General features: G+C 46.5%; 1 protein-coding gene across 1 annotated transcript in view; it reads right to left on the bottom strand.

Moving 5' to 3' along the window:
- The window catches only part of SKAP1 (src kinase associated phosphoprotein 1), a 71112-nt gene extending 56273 nt beyond the window's left edge, over positions 1-14839 (bottom strand). Inside the window, exons 1-3 of the mRNA XM_033079120.1 lie at positions 14786-14839; positions 11679-11784; positions 8851-8876 (exon numbers count right to left, since the gene is read on the bottom strand). Of these exons, the coding sequence (XP_032935011.1) occupies positions 8851-8876; positions 11679-11784; positions 14786-14816 (163 nt within the window). The 5' untranslated portion in view covers positions 14817-14839. The remainder of the gene's footprint in view (positions 1-8850; positions 8877-11678; positions 11785-14785) is intronic.
- Between the last annotated feature and the right edge of the window lie 6608 nt (positions 14840-21447).

The raw sequence follows: 21447 nt of genomic DNA, 5'->3' as shown, positions 1-21447 counted from the left end.
GATTCATATTTGGAGACAGAAAATATCTGGATTTGGAGAAGGGAAAAATTCAGATTTGGAGAAGGGAAAGAAGCAGGAGAGGGAAAATTCCCCCTCTTTTCCAACTCAAACCTCTCCTTAAAACCCTCAAAATTCCCCGAACTAAAATCCTTTATTTAACAGAAATTTTTCTTTCTTTCAGCTGCAGCTGCTTCCCATGGAGGGAAAAATAAAGGGAATTAATGAATCCCAGCAAAGCCAGGGGAACAAAAAAACCAATTTCCATGGATGACAGGAAAAAACCTTCATTTCCCGCAGCTTTTTATGGGAATTGCAATTAAATTTCCTTGGCTTTCTCAGGTACCCAGAGCTTCATTAAACATCTCTTAAATCCCCGGAAAAATCAATGGCAGGAGAGCTCCGGTGGGGATTTCATGAGGAGCGGAAGCGAAATCCCCAATTCCCGTTCAAATCCCAGGAAAAAAACCCAAAATTCCTCCCAAAATCCCACCTGGCTCCCTTAATATCCCTGAATTTCCAGAGCTGGGAGAGAATTGTGATTTAATATCTCAATAATTGGCCGGAATCATGGAAAAATTCCATGGAAACGGAGCAAAAAGTGGGAATGGAGGAGGTTGGAGCTGCTGGGGTTTGGTTAAAGCTCTGCCTGTGCTGCTTTTAGAAATTTGGGATTTTTAAATGTGAAGATGAGCTGGGAAATTGAGGAAGTTCCTGTTTTATCAAAGCTCCAGGGTTTGGATTTTTGGGATGAACCCAGGAAGGGCCGAGGGTTTGGTGGGGGCAACTGTTCCAGAGGGATTGTGGAATTCCTTGGAATTCCAGGGCCTGGATAATTCTGTATTTCCCAAAAATCCCAAGATTTCCTTATGTTGATTTCCTAGGAGTACCTGGGCCTTACAATTTTCTTTAAATCCCATATTTTTGATTTATTGACTTCCTTGGAGTGCCAGGGTCTGGATAATTCCATATTTCCCTAAAATCCCAAGTTTTCTGTTTATTGACTTTCTCGCAGTGCCAGTGCCTTAAAAATTTGCCTTCAAATCCTAATTTTTTACTTTAAAATCTTAACTTTTTGCTTTCAAATCCTCACATTTTACCTTAAAATCCTCATTTTTTTGCCTTCAAATCCTATTTTTCTATTCTCCCCATCCCCAGCTTATCCCAACACATTTACCCTCCCCTCAAAAAAAATCCCATACAGAACCTCCAATTTTTTTTCTGGGATATTATCCAAGCCTCATTTTCTCCCCTCATTCCCAGGCTTTTTTTGGGGTTTTTTTTTTGCCAATTATGAGCCATAAATCGAATTAAAACTCCAGGAAAAGGGAAAAATCTTTGGGAGGAGCTGCTGGAGGCTGCAGTGATTCCCAGTGCCCAGCAGGTCGGGCTGCAAGGCAGCGGCAGCCGCTGGAATTTCCATCCATCCCCTCCCCCAGGCATGGAAAAACCAGGGAATTTCTTGGGAATATCCAAACCCAGCCAGGAAACCCGGGAGAGGATGGAGCGGGGGATAAAAATGTGGATTTTGGGCTCGTGGAGGGAATAATTTGAAATATTCCAATATTCCTGCAGCCAGTCTGGGTTTAGGAGAAGAGGAAAAGGGAAAGTTTGGGGATTTTGAGAGAAATCCTGAAGGAAATTCAGCAGCTCAGGGGTTAAATTATTCCAGGAACTTCCTGGATACAAAAACCAGGGAATGATTAATCCTTAAATCCTGAATCTGCAAGCATTCCAATATTTCCCCCTGGTTTTTAATCAGGGGGAAACCCCAAACCCTGCTGGGACCCTCCAGGAGATTCCAACCTGGAATTGTCCACTTGGAATTGTCCACTTGGAATTCCAACTTGGAATTCTCCATTTAGAGTCCCCAACCTGGAATTCTCCACTTGGAATTTTTCACTTCGAATTCTCCACTTGGAGAATTGGCATTCTCCACTTGGAATTCTCCATTTGGAATTCTGAGCTTGGAATTCCAACTCGGAGTTCTCCATTCAGAGTTTTCAACCTGGGATTCCCCACCTGGAGTTCTCCACTTGGAGCACCCAACTTGGAATTCTCAACCTGGAATTCTCAAGTTAGAGTTCTCCACTCAGAGTTCTCCACATCCCCCCTTTCCCTAAAACTCCAAATTCCCGCTTTTCTAAAAGTGAGGATTTCCCCATTTTCCCATTTTTTGGGAAGCAGGAGGGGCTGTTTCCGCCAGGAATATTCTCAGCTGAGGGGATCCATGAACATTCTCCTGCTCCAGTCCCGGGGGGGGAATTTTTGGAGCATTTCCCAACAATCCCTGAGGGTTTTTCTCCTAAAAAAACTCAGTAGGATTTTTCCTGATCCAACCAGAGCGTCCATTCCAGCCTCTCCCTCCCCAAGCAATTAAACCCTTGTAATAATTAAAATATTTAATTAACTACCCACATCCAGAGCAGCAGGACCTGTTCATATTTAACCCCCTGGAGCTGCAAATTCAATTTTTTTCCCGAGGTTTTTTCCCGAAGTTTTCCCGAGGTTTTTCCCGAGGTTTTTCCCGAGATTTTCCCGAGGTTTTTCCAAGGTTTTCCCGAGTTTTTCCCGAGGTTTTCCCGAGGTTTTCCCCAGTTTTTCCCGAGGTTTTCCCCCTCCTCCTCCTCCTCCAGGCTGGAATTCCGCAGGCTCTGCTGAGCTCTGACCTCCCCCGGGGAGGGGGCACGGGAAGGTGCCAAAAGTGACCAAAAAGGGCAAAACTGATCCCAGGAGTTACAACCGGGATGGGTTTTCACTGGAACTGCAAAACTTTGATTAATGGGGCCGAGATCTCCCAGCAATCCCAGGCAGGGAATTTGTCCTTTCCAGTTTGGAAGGTTAAAATCGAGGGGATGGCTTAAAAAAAATAAAAATAATTCCAGAAAGTTTCCTCATCACCTGAATTCTGCTCCAGAAAGCAAGTTTGGGAGTTTGTTATGGGATTTGTTGTTACCTGTGGCTTTTATCCCTTTAAAAATCCCCAAATTTTTCTTCTCATGGAAGATTGATCGTGGTGAAGATGATTTTTATTTGAAATCCAGGCACTGGATTTCAAACGGAATAGAATAAAATAGAATAGAATAAAATAGAATAGAATATTAAATAAAATATTTAAATATTAATAATTTAATAAAATCTTTTAAACAAATAAAATAAATATTTCTGGAGGCTTTTCCCTCCCTCTTCCCCCTGGTTTGTGCAAGAAACACTCCCAAAAAGAAGGGAAAAAATCCAGAATATTCCAGAAATGCAGAAAAACCTTTGTAGGTTCATCCTGAGGCAGCAACAGGGATTTCCATGGAAAAGAATTCCTGGAATTATTGGTGTTCCCTGGATGGCAGCACACCCCAGCTCCACTTTTCCTGCCTCAATTCCCAGATTTTTTTACGGATTTTGGAGATTCCTGACAAGCAGGGGCTTGGATTGGTGTTCAAACACTTGCAGCAATCCCAAAATTCACATTTTGGTTCATTTTTCTCTGTATACATGGAATTAAAAATGCAGAATTTTCCTTTCCCTCCGACCTTGGGGATTCTCCCAAGCCAAAAGTGTTTTTTCCTCTCCTGGGATAATTTCTTCCCTCCCAGATTTCCACCCAAAAATTTCAGAATAATTGATAAACCCCACAAATTGGGAAAAAAAAAAAAACCCAAACTTTGCAGCTGCTCTGATCGTGCAAAACTCCAAATCCAGGAGAGATTTCCATGCCAAAAAAAAATCCCTGAAGGAGTTTGTTCAGGATTTAATCCACAAAAATTTGGGAAAAAAAATGCAGAATTGGAGCAGCAGGAGGCAAAACCTCGACGCTGATAAACGGGGTGCTGTTAAAACTTGGCTTTTTCCAGCTCCACGACATTTGTGCAGATTGGATTTCCCATTAATTCATTAATTTATTAATTCATTAATTCATTAATTCATTAATTCATTAATTAATTGCTGCTCCTCCCAGTGCCCAAACGAGGCCTCTGGACAAAAATTGTTTCGTTTTTCCTTCCCGCGTTTTGACATTTGGTTTTTGTAACCGCGGGGAATTCCGCGGGCGGCCTCGGAGATTCCAGCAGCGCCTTCCAAATCTTGTCAATCCCAAACTTTTTTTTATTTTATTTTTAATTTTTTATTTCCCTGCTGCTTTCCAAACACTTCATAAATCCAAGCCGGGTTCGTGCGCCTGAACTCTGCTCGGCATGAGCCAAAAAGGGCTTTTTATAAATAAAACTTCCTAAAATCACCCAGCACTCCATTAATTCCAGGACACTCCAGCTCGGCTTCAAAGGGAATCTTTGCAGCAAAAAGGGATTTTGAGTTGGTTTTTTTTAATGTTTTTTGCTGCTTTAATGATTTGCTACTTGTCCTTGTCATAACTACACGGAGCAAAAATGTGGGAGCAGGGAAATGTGAGGTTCCGGCTCCCACCCAGCTCCAGTTCGGTGGATTTGGGGTTTTAGAGGAAAAAAGGCTCCAAAAATCCGGTTTAAAATGGTTTTGGGGATGTTGTGAAAGGAGAGGACAGGGATGGATCCCAAGGGCTCCAAAAGAGTTCCAGGAAGGATTTGGAGTTTTATTCCGAGGCTGAGGGGGAAAGGGATTGGAAAAATGGAGAAAAGGGAGATAAAACGATCCCAAAAAATGATCCCAAGAAAAGTTGTACCAAAAAATGAGACCAAAAATCGATGCAAATATCCCCCAAACAGGAAGTGAGGCCTACCGAAGTCTAAGAGCCTACCCTGACTTTTCTCTTTGTTAATTAATCCTTTTAATTAACAAAGCTCCCAGATTTTAAATCATAATTCATCCCTCCCTTCCCCACATTCCTGCGGATTTATTTTGGATCTAACTCAGAATTTTCTGGGGTTAAGGCACAGAGCTGGGACAAGCCGGAGCTCTGGATCCAACCCCTGGAGTGCATTTTTTTAAGCCTCAATTTTCCCCAAATTTCATCAAAAGGGAAAAGCCATCCTCTCTCTCCTGAATGTTTGGAGCACTTATGAATATTTTAAGGAATTCTGCTGCTCAGCAGTTCAGGGAAAATCATTTGGGATGAATTTTGGATGGAAAAATAAAAGTGCTGGCGGCAGCTCCGTGCAAATAAATCCAGGTTTGTTCATCGACTTGGGGTTGTTCTTTACAAATTAAAGGGGGAAATTCATCGCTTCCCACTGCACCCACTGGGAAATTTAGTGGGAATAAATCCTTGGAGTGCTCAGGGAATGCCCAACCAGGCATCCCATGGGAATTTGGGAGGGATAATTCCATGGCTGAGCCACATTTTCCATCCCCGAGGGTCTTCGAGCTCCTGAGTGCCAAAAAAAATCAGGGAATCATGGAATGGGTTGGGTTGGGTTGGGTTGGGTTGGAAGGAGCTTAAAGCTCCCCCAGTGCCACTTCCACAATCCCCAAACCTGGCCTGGGACATGGAAAAAAATCCTGGAGAGACATCAGGGGAAATAAAACCGAGCCCAAATCCAGGAGGGATTGGGCTGAGCCCAGCCCCGGGGGGAATTTTGACACCTGCACAATTTGGGGTTGGGTCTGGGCTCACTGGGACACAGCAGCGACGTGCAGTGTAAATTCCCATTCCAGGGATCCTTTTTCCCTCAAAAATTCCCATTCCAGGGATCCTTTGCTCCCCAGAATTCCCATTCCAGGGATCCTTTTTCCCTCACAAATTCCCATTCCAGGGATCCTTTTCCACTCAAAATTCCCATTCCAGGGATCCTTTTCCTCCCCAAAATTCCCATTCCAGGGACCCTTTTCCTCCCCAAAATTCCCATTCCAGGGATCCCTTTCCCCTCTCATAAAAGTCCCATTCCAGTGATCCTTTTCCCCTCAAAATTCCCATTCCAGCAATGCCTGTTTGCCTCAAAATTCCCACTCCAGAAATGTTCATTTTCCTCAAAAATCCCATTCCTGAAATGTCAGTTTCCCTCACAAATTCCCATCCCTCTCTCCTCACAAATTCCCATCCCTCTCTCCTTTTTCCATCACAAATTCCCACCCCAGCAATGCTGGAATTCCAACCGTGACCCACAGTTCCCATTTTTCCCCACAGAAACCTTTCCCCTCTTTATCCCTCCCTTCTCCACAGCTCCATCTCTCCGTTCTCTTCCCCAATTCCCTGAAAATTCCCTCAGAATTCCCCTGCAGTTCCCCGACCAGCCTCTGGCTGCTCCCTCAGACCGTTCCTTCCTTCCCTTCCTCCCAAATCCCGATTTTTTATTGAACATTTTCCCTGGAAAACAGCGCCCAGGAGCTGGGGGGAAGGGCTGCAACTCCCGATTTTCCTTCCCAAATTCCCTCTCTCTTTCCAAGGAGATTATTCAGAATTAAACACACGGAATTAAAATGCTTCACCCCAGCAATTCCAAAGGGGAATTCGACTCCAAGAGCACCTATGGAATGAGGTAAAAAAAATTTGGAGCTCCAGCTTTTGGTGCCAGGGATTTGGGAACAGCAATTCCTGCTCCTGATCCTTAAATCCTGCTCTGTCTAATCCCAAATTTTCCTCAAAAGCGGAAAAAAAATAGCCAAGAATTCCTTCCTAAAAAAAAAAAAAATCCCATCTGAAACAGGAAATCCTGAACTCCTGATTTGGGGGAATTTTTTAGATCCCAGGATGGGTTCGGTTCATTCCAGAATTCCTGGGATTTTGCTCTCCAGAGGCATTCCCAGAGCTCTGCCTTGAGCAGATCCAACTCAAACCATGCTTCAATCCCTCAGAAAACATCCCCTGAATATTCCAAGGAAAATCCTGGAAGGAATCCCTTCCTTTGCCACTCCAACCCGTTCCTGAAATCCATCCTCATTTATCCCGAGATTTCCCAGCCCCCTTTTCCAGCACAGATTTAATTTTATCCCTAAAAATCAACTCCACAATTCCCTAAAAATCAACTCCACAATTCCCTGACTCTTTTCCATCCAGGCCACCCAAATTCCCATTCCCACCTCTCCTTTCTCCACAGGGATCAAGCTGAGTCTCTTTGTACATCTAATCCAGGTTTTCTGCTTCAAATTTTCCCATTTCCTTGGAATGTTTTGTCCCAACAACATGAATTCCCGAGGGATTTAGAGGAGACCAAGGAATTCCCAGCTAGAACTCAAAACCAGGAATTCCAAGCAGGAACTCGAAGTCAGGAGCTCCCAAGTGGGAACTCAAAATCAGGAATTTCCAGTGGGAAATCAAAGCCAGGAATTCCCAGCTGGAACTCGAAGCCAGGTGCTCCTTTCCAAATCTCTGCCCAGTTCCACATCCCAATTTTCCCACTTTTCCTGCCAACTCCACAAAAAGAACATTCCAGGGAACAAAAGCCTCCCTCCTCCTCCTCCTCCTCCGCCCCTGAACTTTCCCAATTAAAAATCCTCATTTGGAGCCTTTTATGCACTCGGATCTTCCCTCCTTCCCATTTTTGTTTTAATTTTCCGCCCAGCTGTCGGTTGGACTTTTCCACATGGTGCCAGATGCTGGATTCACGGGAGAACAATGCTTGGGAAGCGCTCGGAGCTCGGAGGCTCCGATGAAATCGGGAGAGCGCCGCTCCCGGGGGGAATCGCGCTCCTGGCGTGCCCAGGATGGGCCCCGAGCGAGCAGGGAGCGCTGGAATTTGGTCCTGGGGAAAAGGAAGGATCACAGGAGCTGGAATATCGGGAAGGGATTTTATTCCTGGAATAGAGGATTGGAAAAATTGGAATGCCAGGAAGGGATTTGTTCCTGGAATAAAAGATTGGAGAAATTGGAATGGCAAAAGGGATTTATTCCTGAAATAAATGATTGGAAGAGCTGGAATTCTGAGAAGGGATTTATTCTCGGAGTAAAGAATCAGAGAAGTTGGAATGCCAGGAAGGGATTTAACTCCTGGAGGAGCTGGAATACTGGGAAGGGATTTAATTCCTAGAATAAAGGATTGGAGAAATTGGAATGGCAAAAGGGATTTATTCCGAGAATAAAGGGTTGGAGGAGTTGGAATTCCAAGAAGGGAATTTGTTCCTGGAATAAAGGATGGGAGGAACTGGAATGCTGAGAAGGGATTTAATTCCTGGAATAAAGGATTGGAGAAATTGGAATGCCAGGAAGGGATTTATTCCTGGAATAAAGGATTGCAAGAGTTGGAATGCTGAGAAGGGATTTGTTTCCAGAGTAAAGGATTGGAGGAATTGGAATGCCAGGAAAGGATTTATTCCCAGAGGAAAGGAAGATTTGGAGCAGTTGGAATGCTGGGAAGGGATTTAAAGGACTGGAAAAATTGGAATGCTGGGAATGGATTTTACTCCAGTTGATCCCACCTCAGTGGAACTCCAGGAGATCCCCATGGATCCCAACCATTTTTTAAGGCAAAAGGACAAATCCACCAATCCCTGCGCTGTTCCCAAGGCTCCGGATTGGGAATTGGAATTCCAGCCCTGGATCCAACGGAGCTAAAGGAGCTCCAGCCCTGCTCCGAGCGATCCCATATCCACAGATCCAGAATTCCCTCCTGGAGACCCTCAGCCATCCCAGGAATTTCAAATCCTCACTCCCATGATGGAGGAAATCAGGAACAAAGCCAAAATCTCCCAAATTTTTAACAAGGAAAATTCCCATGCTGATCCCAGACTCTGCTCCCATTCCAAGTTCAGGAAAACCGAGGGACATCCCGGAATTTTTCACTCCCAATCAGTTTTTCATGGGAATGCAGTGCCCTTCCCAAACTTTTCCACATTTGTGGAGTTTCCAGCCCAGGAATCGATGCCAGAGCCACAGATGAGATTCCTGCTGTGGAATCCCAAGAACTGTTCCACACATCCATAAAAATTCATTTTCCTGGGAATTCAGCACCGGGAAAATCTCCCAGCCCAACCCTTCCCAGCTGGACTCACCTCGGGATGGGAATTCCAGGTGGTACCTGAAAAACCAAAGGGAAAGAGAGCCATGAAATCCCAGATTTCCCTCAAGGATTATTCCAACCTGAGGAATTTGGGATGGGTGGGAGAATCTAGGACGCCAGGGAATGGGAAACACGAGGAATTCCAAGAGGAGTTGGGATGTGCCAGCCCTGGAAGGGATTGGAAGAACCCAGGAATGTGGGAAGGGAATGGATGGGATTTAAGGATGGATTTCCATGGATTTCTATCCATTGGAACAGATCCTTCTCCAAACACAGAAATTCCTGCAGCCTTTTTTCCCCTCAAATCCTTCAAAAGTCACTTCCAACCCCAAAATATTCCAGGATTTTTACCCAGCTCATTCCCAGCAAGTGGAGGGTGATCCACGCTCTGTGCATTCCCAAAAAAACCAAAATATTATTTAATACTAAAAAAAAAATCAGGATTCTTTCCTCTCTACCACTTTGGGCAAATCTTGGGAATCATTTTAATCCAGGAACAGTGCCAGGAAATTTGGGAATTCCACCAAGGATTGGGAATAAAGCACAAAGTGCCCATTCCAAGATGATCTCCAACATGGAAAAAAAAAAAAAAGAGGGAAAATCCAAAATGTTCACAAGGAGATATTGGGTTGGGAAGAGTCTTTTGACGGGAAAATTGGGAATTTCTCGGGATGCTCCTGGGAGTGGTTCCTGAATTCCACAATGAATTTTTTTCTCCGTCCCATGGCTGCTCCATTTTACCCCTAAATCCCAAAAATCCAGCCCCATGTGAGGGCAGAAAGCAGTTCCAGCTTTTTATTTCCCACATTTTTTATCCTTAAATCCCAACATTTTCATAGAAAACTCCAATCATTCAACATTTAAGTGGAAAAACATCTCTAAGAGATCCCTGTGTTCCCTCAATCCCAAAAAATCCAACATTCCCAAAAATTGGGGATATTTTTGCCTCCTGGACAAGGAAGAGCAGCAAGAATCCCTTTTTTTTCCTGGATTTTTTGCCTCAGGAGCTTTTCCTGGCCACGTTTTAGCGCCAACATTTCCTGAATGATTTTCTGTCACTCGCAATTCCCGCTCCGTGAAAGCACCGGGGCTTTGTTCCCGACCTCTGTCATTTTTAATCCCAGGAAATGGCCTAAAAAAAATGGGAAAATTGAGTTCACTTCCCTCCAAGAGCAGCTCTGGGAAGACAGAGGGAAAACACTAAAAAACCTTGGATTTTCCTGCTTTCTTTCATTTTTTTAGGATTAAAAAACCAGGAAAAAAAAATCTGATTTCAGCTCGAGGGTTTGGCTTTAATTCCATGCTTGGATCACTTTTAGTCCAGGAAGGAAAAGTTGGGATAAAATGGAATTGGGAATGGGGGGAGGAGAAGTTTTCAGGGAATGTGGAAGAGCCAGGAGCTCATTCCTGCCTCTGCCAACAGAAATCTTGGATAAATCCCATAAATCCCAGATCTTGGGAGTGCTTGGATTCCCAGGAAGTTTCCCCACGGAATTTCACTCTTTTCCCAAAATTTTTCCTGAATTTGGTGTTTACCCGCCCCTTCCTGCAGAAAATTTCATCCCCAATCCTGTTTTCCCAATTTTCCAGGATATTCTTGGATTTTTGGGGCTGCAACACCAAAAAAATGCAAAAATTTGGGCCAACTCGGGTTTAATGGGATTTGAGGAGCTGGAAAATCCCAAAATCCAAACCCTCTGAGCTGGATCCATAAAATCCAGGCAGTTTCCAATCAAATTCCCATTTTTTTCCTCGTTAATTAAGAGCTGATATTCCCAAGGGATGGGGTGGAATGGGATCCTTGGAGCCAGGATTTGAAAGTCTGGGAAAATAAATATTTAAAAAAATCGATGCTGGATGAGATTTCCAATAGGGGAAAAAAAACTGGGAGCCAGGAAAATGGGATTGGGAAGTCTCCATTAGGGAAAAAAGGGATTTAAATTCATTTCTCAGCTCAGTTGAGGCTCTCAGGTTTCAGGTTAATGATGGATCCGGGAGGAAATGGATGGGAAAAGTGGGATAATTCCATCAGTTGGTCTGGGAAAGGCTGGAAAATTCCGGAAAGGAACAACCCAGAAGGTTCCAAATGGAATTAGTGGTGGGAGTGAGTTCAGGGATAAAAGGAGGTGAAAATGGGATTAATTTAATTTGGATTAATATGGGAAAATTCCTTCCTTGAAAGAAAAAAGGGAGGGGGGGAAATCCCCATTTGGAATAAAGCAGGAATAACTGAGAATTCCTTCCTCAGAAAAATAAAAACAGAGAAAAATTCTATCCTGAAATTGCAGAGTAAATCAGGAATACCCAAGAATTCCTTCCTTCAGAAAATAAAAAAGAGGGAAAAATCCCCATCCTAAAATTAGGGAATGAATCAAGAATATCCCAGAATTCCTTCCTGAAAAATAAAGGGAAGGGAGCAGGGAGAAATCCCCATCCTAAAATTAGGGAATAAATTCCTTCCTCAAAAAAAACAGGAAGGGGGGAATCCCAATTTGAGATTGAAGAATAGATCAGGAATATCCCAGAATTCCTTCCTCAAAAAAAAAAGGGTTGGGAGGGGGGAAATACCCACCATAAAATTAGGGAATAAATCAGGAATATCCCAGAATTCCTTCCTTTAAAAAAGGGGGAAGAAATCCCCATCCTGAAACAGAGAAAATCCTAACAAAACGACGACAATTTCCCAGAATTCTCCCATTATCCCCAGCCTGGAATATCCCTAAAATCCCAAACCTCGGGGGAATTCCACCAGAAGGAGAAATCCCAAAAATTCGAGGGAATTCCGGAGGATTTGGTTCAGGAAATTCAGGAAAACCCAACCTGGCTTTGAGGCGCTGGAAGGCGCGGAGGATCGCGTCCCGCTGCTCGCGGGCCCTGGCGCTGAGCGGCTCCTCCTGCAAACCCTGGGCCAGGTAATCCTCAGCCTCTGGAAAACAGGGAATGGTCAGGAAATCAGGAAAAGGAGGTGTGGGAAGGGGCAGAAAACGTGGGCATGGGAAAAGGTTTGGGAAATCTGGAGATGGAGTTGGGGAAACCTGGATCTCGGAAAGGGTTCGGGAAAATTTGGGAAGAGTCAGGAAATCTGGGAAGAGTCAGGAAATCTGGGAAGGGTCAGGAAATCTGGGAAGGGGTTGGAGGAACCTGGATCTGGGTAAGGGTTCAGGAAAATTTGGGAAGGGTCAGGAAATCTGGGGAGGGCTGGAGAAACCTAGACCTGGGAACGGGTTCAGGAAATCTGGGAAGGGGTTGGAGGAACTTGGACATGGGAAAGGTTCAGGAAATCTGGATCTGGGAAGGGGTTCAGGAAATCTGGGCATGGGAAGGGTGAAGAAACCTTGACTTGGGAAGGAACAAAAAACTTGGGAAGGGTCAGGAAATCTGGACATGGGAAAGGGTTCGGGAAATCTAGATCTGGGAAAGAAACCTGGAACTGGGAAGGAATCAAAATCTGGGAAAGGGTTTAGGAAGTCTGGGATAGTGACTGGTTTAAATCTGATCTTTTATTATTTATTTTTATTTTTTGAGGGTGTGACCTCTTTGCTGTCCCTGAAGGAGCCGGCAAAAAACTCAGAGAGGGATTTGGGATCCAACTTTGACAATCCCGAGGCTTCCAGGGGTTGTGGAGGCTCCTGGTTCTTCCCAGGCTGAGAAGGAAGGAGTTTCCACTTTTTTCCCATTTTTCCCATTTTTCCCTCTTTCCCCTCCTTTTCTTCCCCTTTAAACACCTCCCATCGCCAGCCTGGAAACCTCCTCAGCCCCTGGAAGGTCTCGGGACTGTCAAAGTTTGATCCCAAATCCTTCTCTGTGTTTATTGTCAGCTCCTTCAGGGACGAGGTCACCCCAAAACCTAAAAAAACACAGAATACAAAATAAACAATAAAAACCCCTCCATTCCCAGCCTGGAGCCTCCACAGCCCCTGGAAATTTCCTCAGACCCTGGAAGGCCTCAGGATTGTCAAAGTTTGATCCCAAATTCCTCTTTGTGTTTTTTGCCAGCTCACTTAGGGACAGCAACGAGGTCATCCCAAAACATGGAGATTTCCATATGGAAATACTCATAAAATACAAAATAAATAATAAAAAATGCATTTAAACCCCTCCATTCCCAGCCTGGAGCCTCCACAGTCCCTGGAAGACTTTGGGACTGACAAGACCCAGTAAAGTTTGATCCCAAATCCTTCTCTGTGTTTTTTGTCAACTCCTTCAGGGACAAGGTCACCCAAAATCTCAAAAAACACAGAATACAAAATAAATAATAAAATAACGCATTTAAACTCCTCCATTCCCACCTGGAGCCTCCGCAAGGCCTCAGGATTGACAAGGCCCGGCCTAGTTTGATCCTGAGCTTTGTGACACACAATTAATCTCCATTGCCGGCCCGCTCCAGCTGTCAGCCAGCCAAGGCCGGGGATGGCGACGAGATCTGAAGCCTTCAATTAAAAACCGGCAGCTAACGAGGAAATAATCCAGGGGAAGGAGCCACAGCAGAGGCGGCAGCTCGGAACCATCGAGGGCCGGGTGACAAAAACATCCCCGGGCTGAGCCGAGGGGACAATCCCAACTCAAACTGGGATAAAACAGCGGGAATTTGGGAAAAGCTGGGCTGGGGGTGCTGAGGGTGGGAGTTTGTTGGGTTTGGAGGGGGAGGGATGAGCTCGGCGCTGCTGAGGCAGGAAATGAGAGATGAAACCCCAAAAACCACCAAGAGCGGTCGCAGCTGCTTCCTCGCCCTCCAGATGTGGGGGGTGCACGGCGGGGATGGAGCAGAGCCCGCCTGGGCTGCCTCCATGGATTTATGGATTTATGGATTTATGGATTTATGGGCTCCTCTCCCCACACCACACCAGAAAATCCCCACCAGAAAATGAGGATTTGGGGGATCAAACACCCCAAAAGCAGAAAACCCCACCCTCAAAACATGGGGGATCACAGGGAGGGGGGCAGGGATGGGATGGGTCACTGCTCCAGCCTGAAATTCCCGCTGGGCTTGGATTTAGGGATTCATGGGCAGGTGGGCACCACAAAACTTCTCTCCCCACGTCACGCTGCAAAAAATCCCCCACAAAATTCAGGGTTTTGAGGCCCAAAACCTCAAAAACAGCCCCCAAATTCTCCTTGGGTTTTGGGGAGGTCCCATAGCCCCAAAATTCCCCTCAAGGTTTGGGACAGGGTGGTCCCACAACCCCCAAATTCTCCTTGGGGTCACCCCCAAATTCTCCTAGGGATTGGGGACAGGTAGGTGACACAGTCCCCAAATTCTCTTTGGGGCTGGGGTGATCCCACTGCCCCAAAATTCTCTTTGGGGTCACCTCCAAATTCTCTTCAGGGTCAGCATCAGGGAGCTCACACAACCCCCAAACTTTCTTTGGGGTCAGGACGATCCCACAGCCCCACAAGTTCTCCTCAGAGTCACCCTCAAATTCTCCTTGGGGTCAGAGTGATCGCACAGGTCCTCAAATTCTCCTTGGAGTCAGGGAGGTTCCACACCCCCCCAAACTCTTCTTGGGGTCAGGATGATCCCACAGCCCCACAAAGTCCCTTTGGGGTCACCCTTAAATTCTACTTGGGGTCAGGACAATCCTCCACCCCCCCAAACTCTCCTTAGGATCAGGACGATCCCACAGCCCCCCCCAAACTCTCCTTGGGGTCAGGATGATCCCACAGCCCCACAAATTCTCTTTGGGGTCAGGACAAAGCCCCCCAAACTCTCCTTGGGGTCACCCCCAAACTCTCCTTGGAGTCAGGATGATCCCACAGCCCCACAAATTCTCTTTGGGGTCACTCCCAAGTTCTCTTTGGGGTCACGATGATCCCACACCCCCCCAAACTTTCCGCCAGCCCCGAAGACCCCAAAGCAGCCCAGACAAACCCCACCAAATCCCTTCCAGCCCCACCCCGCAGGAACAGGGCAGGTTTGGGGTCGGTACCTTCCAGCAGCCTCCGGATCTCCGGATCCATGGGACCCCAGCCCGGCCCGGTCGCGATCGCCCCGAGCAGCGAGGAGGAAGCGCAGAGGGCGGGGACACCCCAAAAACAAAGGAGGAGCAACTTTTGGGGTTTGGATTCCTCCTCGTTTTAAATTCCAGCTGTCCTTGGATGATCCCAAAAATTCAGGGATTTCCTCACCTGGAGCCTCCCCGAGCTCTTCCTGCCCCCAGCAGGGATTGGGATTTTTCGAGGTTTTCGTCCCAAAATTCCTGTGGGAAAAGGGGGGTGCTTGGATGTTCTGGGATGAAACTTCCCCTTTTCCCGTGAGTTGGATTGTAAAAATAAAGCCCTGGGGTGGGGAAAAGGTGGAAAAACTCCTGGAAATACGGAGATTTCCACTTGGAAATGTGGGAAATATTCCTGGAAATGAGGAGATTTCCACGTGGAAATATTCCTGGAAATATGGGAAGTACTCCTGGAAATATGGAAAATTCGACATGTAAATATTCCTGGAAATATGGAGATTTCCACATGGAAATACAGGAAATACTCCTGGAAATATGGAAAAATTGACATGTAAATATTCCTGGAAATATGGAGATTTCCACTTGGAAATGTGGGAAATATTCCTGGAAATATGGAGATGCTCCTTGATAAGGAAATGTGGGAAATACTCCTGGAAATATGGGAATTTCAGTATGGAAATATTCCTGAAAATCCAGTGTTGCTCCTTCATGAGGAAATGTGGGAAATAATTCTGTAAATATGGAGATGCCGCTCCACAAGGAAATGTGGGAAATATTCCTGGAAATATGGGGATTTCCATATGGAAATATTCCTAGAAATATGGAGATGTTCCTTCATAAGGAAATATGGGAAATACTCCTGGAAATAGGGAAATACTCCTGGAAATAGGGAAATTTCCACACGGAAATGGGGGAAAAACTCCAGAAAATATGGAAATTTCCACATGGAAATATGGGAAAAACTCTTGGAAATAAGGAAATTTCCACATGGCAATGCTCCTGGAGATCCAGAGCTGCTCCAGGTGGTTTGGGCCCACCTTGACTGAGACACAAAAGTTTAAAATTCCATTTTTCTTTCAGTTCTCAACACAAAGCAGAGCAGGATCGGTACCAGGAGGGTCCCCGGAGTTTGGGGTCGGGATTTGGGGTCGCGGAGCCCAAGGAGAGACCCCAAAGCAGCTCCAGAGTTTCTCTGGGGCCGTTTTGGGTTGGGGTCCGCAGGACCAGCACCTCGGGGCATCCCCAGCAGCAACATCTTATGGAGAAAGGACCACAAAGGGTGGATTTTCCAGAATATTCACCGCTGGATTTGGAGATCTGGGAGATTTTTTTAGTGTTTCTGTTTGAGTCAGAAACCTCGGAGCTGTCGCTGACATTTCCAAACCGGGAGTTTCACATCCAGCTTTCCCCACCTCATTTCTGCCGGTTTTGTTCAGATTTTAAGCTCAGCTTTGTTTCCCCTCCCCCTCCAGCCCGTTTAGGCCGAGCTCAGCTGCAGCACGAGTTCGGTTTTAGGACCCGAATGCAGCGTTTGCAGCGGATGCTGAGGCCTCAAAGCACAGGAAACGCCGCAGCTCGGGGGCCCCGAGCGGGAGATGGAAAATCAAAATATCACAGGAGCTGCACCTCGAATCTCCAGCCAGGATTTGGGGAATTAAAACCAAGAAATAAAAATAACAGAAAATCAAAATATTGCAGGAGCTGCCCCCTTGAATCCTCCAGTCAGGCAGGGTCAGGATTTAGGGAACTGAGAAAATTTTTTGGAAGTGAAATGTGGATTTTTCCTCTTAGTGCCTCCCTTTACATCCCCCAGCCAGGTAGAGTCTCCTGAGCCAGGATTTGGGGAATTCTGAGCCTTTTTTGAGGAAAAAAAGTGGATTTTTCCTTGTCAATACTTACTCCTCAAGTCTGGCCTGGTAGGGATTTACGGAATTAAAACCAAGAAATCAAAATAACAGAAAATCAAAATATCACAGGAGCTGCCCCTCGAATCCCGCAGTCAGGCAGGACCAGGATTTAGGGAACTGAGAAAATTTTTTGGAAGTGAAACATGGATTTTTCCTGTTAGTGCCTCCCTTTACATCCCCCAGCCAGGTAGAGTCTCCTGAGCCAGGATTTGGGGAATTCCGAGCCTTTTTTGAGGAAAAAAAGTGGATTTTTCCTTGTCAATACTTACTCCTCAAGTCTGGCCTGGTAGGGTCTCCTGAGTCGGGATTTAGGGAATTAAAACCAGGAAATAAAAATAACAGAAAATTAAAATATCACAGGTGGGGTCACAGAAAAAGGGATTTTCCCAATTTCCAGAGAAATCGCTTTTTAAAAATTTTCCTGCTCTTCATTTCCTTTTTTCCTCATCACTTCAGGTTTTGGCCGTGTGGAATGGTGACAAATTTGGATTTGGGATCAGCTGGGAAGGAGAGGGGGGATCTGGCACCATCCTTGTCCTGCAGAATCCCAACTTTGGGGTTCTGGATTTAAAATCTCCTCCTCTCCAGAGAAAATTCCCGCCTGGATCCAAACCAGGCTGATTTTCCTTTGGAAATTCAATTTCCCGGTAAACGGATTGGGAGTAACCATGGAAACAGAACGGGGAGGGCTGCGGGGACACGGGAGGGGTAGAACGCCTTTCCTGTCGGGAATATCGGGAATATTGGGACTATCGGTAATATCGGGAATATCGGGAATATCGGGAATATTGGGACAGGCAGAGTCCTTTTCCTGCTGGGAATATCGGGAATATCGGGAATATTGGGATTATCAGGAATATCGGGACAGGCAGAGCCCGTTTCCTGTCGGGAATATCGGGAATATCAGGAATATTGGGAATATCGGGATTATCAGAAATATCGGGACAGGCAGAGCCCTTTTCCTATCGGGAATATCGGGATTTGGATTTGGGTTCGGATTTGGGGTTGGTACTGAGTTTGGAATTGGGTCTGTGTCTGTGTCTGGGTTTGGGTCTGGGTTTGGGTTTGGATTTGGATTTGGATTTGGATTTGGATTTGGGTTTAGGTTTGGGTTTGGGTTTGGGTTTGGGTTTGGGTTTGGGTTTGGATTTGGATTTGGATTTGCGTTTGTCTTTGGGTTTGGATTTGGATTTGGATTTGGGTTTGGGTTTGGATTTGGATTTGGGTTTGGCTTTGGCTTTGGATTTGGATTTGGATTTGGATTTGGATTTGGGTTTGGATTTGGGTTTGGGTTTGGGTTTGGATTTGGATTTGGATTTGGGTTTGGGTTTGGGTTTGGGTTTGGGTTTGGGTTTGGATTTGGATTTGGGTTTGGATCCCACGGGGACAGTCAGGATGTCACCCTGGGGTGGCAGCACCAGGCATTGCTGAGCCTCTCCCGCTGGGATTGGGGCATGGATGGGGCGATTCCTGACGGGATCTCATGGATGGGACAATTCCAGAATGGATGGGGCCATTCCTGGTCAGATCCAGCACGGACAGAGCGAATCCTGCCACGAACCCACATGGATGGGGCCATTCCAGAAGGATGGGGCCATTCCTACCGGGATCTGGCATGGAGGGAGTGGATTCCTGCCTGGATTCATCATGGATGGGCCATTCCTGCTGGGATCCCACATGGACAAAGCAACCCCTTGGAATCCCTGCCTGAGGGAATTCCTGGAGGTCGTTCCCGGTTTCCAGGAGCTCCTCACGCCTCCTTTGTGCTTCCTTTGCCCTGGAGCAGATCTCCAGCCCTCTCCCTTCACTATCCCGGGTTTTTCCAAGTGCTCGAGAAGGAATTTCCTGCGGGAATTTCACTCAGGAGCTCTCGGAGAGCACAAATCGATGGCTCAGGAGCAGAAATCTCCATCTCTGGCGTCTCTCTTTTCCTTTCCTTCATCCCCCAGCCCGTGCAGGGACTGAACCTGGAAACTCCACCAGGAATCCGCCACATCCCAGGAAATTCCATCCCTGAAACCCCTGGATTTGGCAGGGAGGGTTGTGGAGGAGCTGTGGAATGTTCTGGGCACACCTGAGGACTGGAATTCACATCTGGGATAAATTTAACCCCAAAAGGAGCGGAGTTACCCAAATCCTTGGGGAAGAGGAAGGGGATGAGCGGGGTTGGCTTAGGCCGGGCTTTTCCCGCTTGGATCCGCGCTCTGCTGAGCGGGACACAAAGCCGAGCCTGCGGAGGCAGCGAGCGAAACGAGTAGAGTGACACGGGCAGGATGAGCTGTCACCTCGCATTTGTCACCGCGCGGGGACACCAGCGGAGCTGGAGCCGCTTCCCGATGGATTCGCGATGGATTCGCGATGGATTCCTGCTGGATTCCCGATGGATTCCCCAATGGATTCCCACTGGATTCTTGGTGGATTCCCGCTGGATTCCTGATGGATTCCTGATGGATTCCCGATGGATTTCCCCCAGATTCCACTGGATTCCTGATGGATTCCCACTGGGTTCCTGCTGGAATCCCCCTGGATTTCCATTGGATTCCCGATGGATTCCTGATGGATTCCCGACCCCGGGAATGCCGCACGTTCATCCCGGGCTGGCGCGTCCCAAGTTTTTCCATCCCCTCGGGGTTGATTTGGGTTTGTCCCTGGGAAAGGCAGGGAAGGAATTTCCTGAGGGATCCGGTGGGATTTGGGGGGCCTGGAGAGAGATTAAGGGAGGGGGTGTCCCTGAACGGGGCTGGCTCCAAGGGACAGCGATTCCTGTCCTGAATTTGTCCCGAACCACCCGGTTCAGAGCCATTCCTTGTGTTTGGCAGGATCCAGGGAATTCTGCCATCCTGGCACAGTAATTCCCGTCACCGAGTTCCAAGGGACATTTGTCCCCACCCCAAACCCACAGCTCTAAACCCGAGCTCTAAACTCAGCCTGAAATCATGAAATCCTGAAATCCTAAAATCCTGAAATCCCAAAACCCTGAATCCAGAAATCCCCAGATCCTAACATTCTGAACCCTGAAATCCTGGAATCCTAAAATCTTGAAACCCTGAAATCCTAACATTCTGAATCCTGAAATCCTGGAATCCTAAAATCTTGAAACCCTGAAATCCTAACATTCTGAATCCTGAAATCCTGAAATCTCAAGATCCTCAAGATTCAAATCCCCAAATCTCTGCCAGAGGCAGAGGGAATGTCACCAATCCTGACCTCAGACGAGGGACAGGATCAATCCCTGGTGGAAAAACATGGAAAAAACACTGGGAAAAAACGGGAATTGCATCAACGCCTCCCCGATCCCACCTCCGGGCGGGATTAAATTCGGTTTTTGCCCCTCGGGGCTGCGCTGTCGAGAGCTGTTAGGGAATTAATGGGAAGGCTGGGATGCAGATGTCAGCTCCAGGGCGGGATTTCCCTCATTTCCAGCTCTGTTCATTAATCCCTCGTGTTCCAATTTGTCACCGCAGGGCAAGGGTGAGCAAAAACTCGGGATTGAATCCAGCGGGAAAATCCTAAAGAAATGGGGATTTTGGGATGCTGGGATGGGCAGGAGAAGGGATTTTTGAGCTGTTTGGGCTGTGGAGAGCGACCACCAAAAAAAAAATTAAATTTTCAATCAGAAATAAAATTAAATGTGATGGAGAAGGGTTTAATTCTGATTTTATCGCTCAGATTTTGATGGAAATTGAGGTTTTCAGTTTTCACTTCCTGGCTCCCCCCGGGGAAGAATTGATGGGGGGAAAACAGCCAATAATGGGAATTTTGGGGATTTGGGGAATTTTGGGAATTTGGAGAATTTCCCACAGGTCATTCCCAAGTCTCTGGAACCCTTGGGATGAGTTTTCGGTTTTTGGAAAAGCTCATCCAGGGACACCTTCCACGATCCTGGGGAATTCCATCCCAGCCCTCCCCACCCAAATCCTGCTGGAATTCCAGAACTTTCCTGGCCCAGGCATGGCTGTTCCTCTTCTAAAGATGGAGAAAAGGATGAGGGAGGGGATTTGGGGGGGAAAAGTCAATTTTTGAGAGAAGAAGTGCCCATTTTTTAGGGGAAAAATGCCCATTGTAGGGGGAAATTGGCCCATTTGTTTTTGAGAGGAAAAGTCAATTTCTGAGGGAAAAAAACTCATTTTTGAGGGGAAAAAGAGCCCCTCTTTAGGAGAAAAAAATGGTTTTGAGGGGGAAAAAGCACATTTTATGGGAAAAGGGCCCAGTTTTGTGGGGGAAAGAGCCAATTTTAAGGGGAAAGGATCATTTTTAGGGGGAAAGGGCCTGGTTTGGGGAGAAAAGAGACAATTTTAGGGGGGGAAAGCCGTTTTTTTGGGGAAAAAATAGCCATTTCTGGGGGAAAAAAGCCATTTTTGAAGGGGAAAAAGGCATTTTTGAGCAATTCAGTCATTGCATCTGGTCGAGCCCAATCTGGTCTGGCATTCTTCTGATGTTTAAAACAGAAAACCACAACAATTCCAAAGTGCCGAAGCTCTGGTGTCTCCCAGCAGAGCAGATCCAGATTTCCTGCCCCTGGAATTCCTTTTTTTTTGCTTTATCTGCTGAACTCTGCTGGAGCATCGCCCTTATCTCCCAGATAGGAGAAATTATCTCAGATTGGAGAAATTCTCTTAGAAAGGAGGAATTTGGGGATTCTGGGGGAGCCAGGGATGGATCAAAGGGGTTTGGGAATGCTGAGATCAAGGGGAAAATCGGAATGGGGTTTGGGGAAGGATTTGGGGT

This window comes from Catharus ustulatus, chromosome 23 (assembly GCF_009819885.2).
Source record: "Catharus ustulatus isolate bCatUst1 chromosome 23, bCatUst1.pri.v2, whole genome shotgun sequence".
NCBI lineage: Eukaryota > Metazoa > Chordata > Aves > Passeriformes > Turdidae > Catharus > Catharus ustulatus.
Note: the sequence above shows the minus strand (reverse complement) of the source record. Positions and strands in the feature narration are given on the sequence as shown.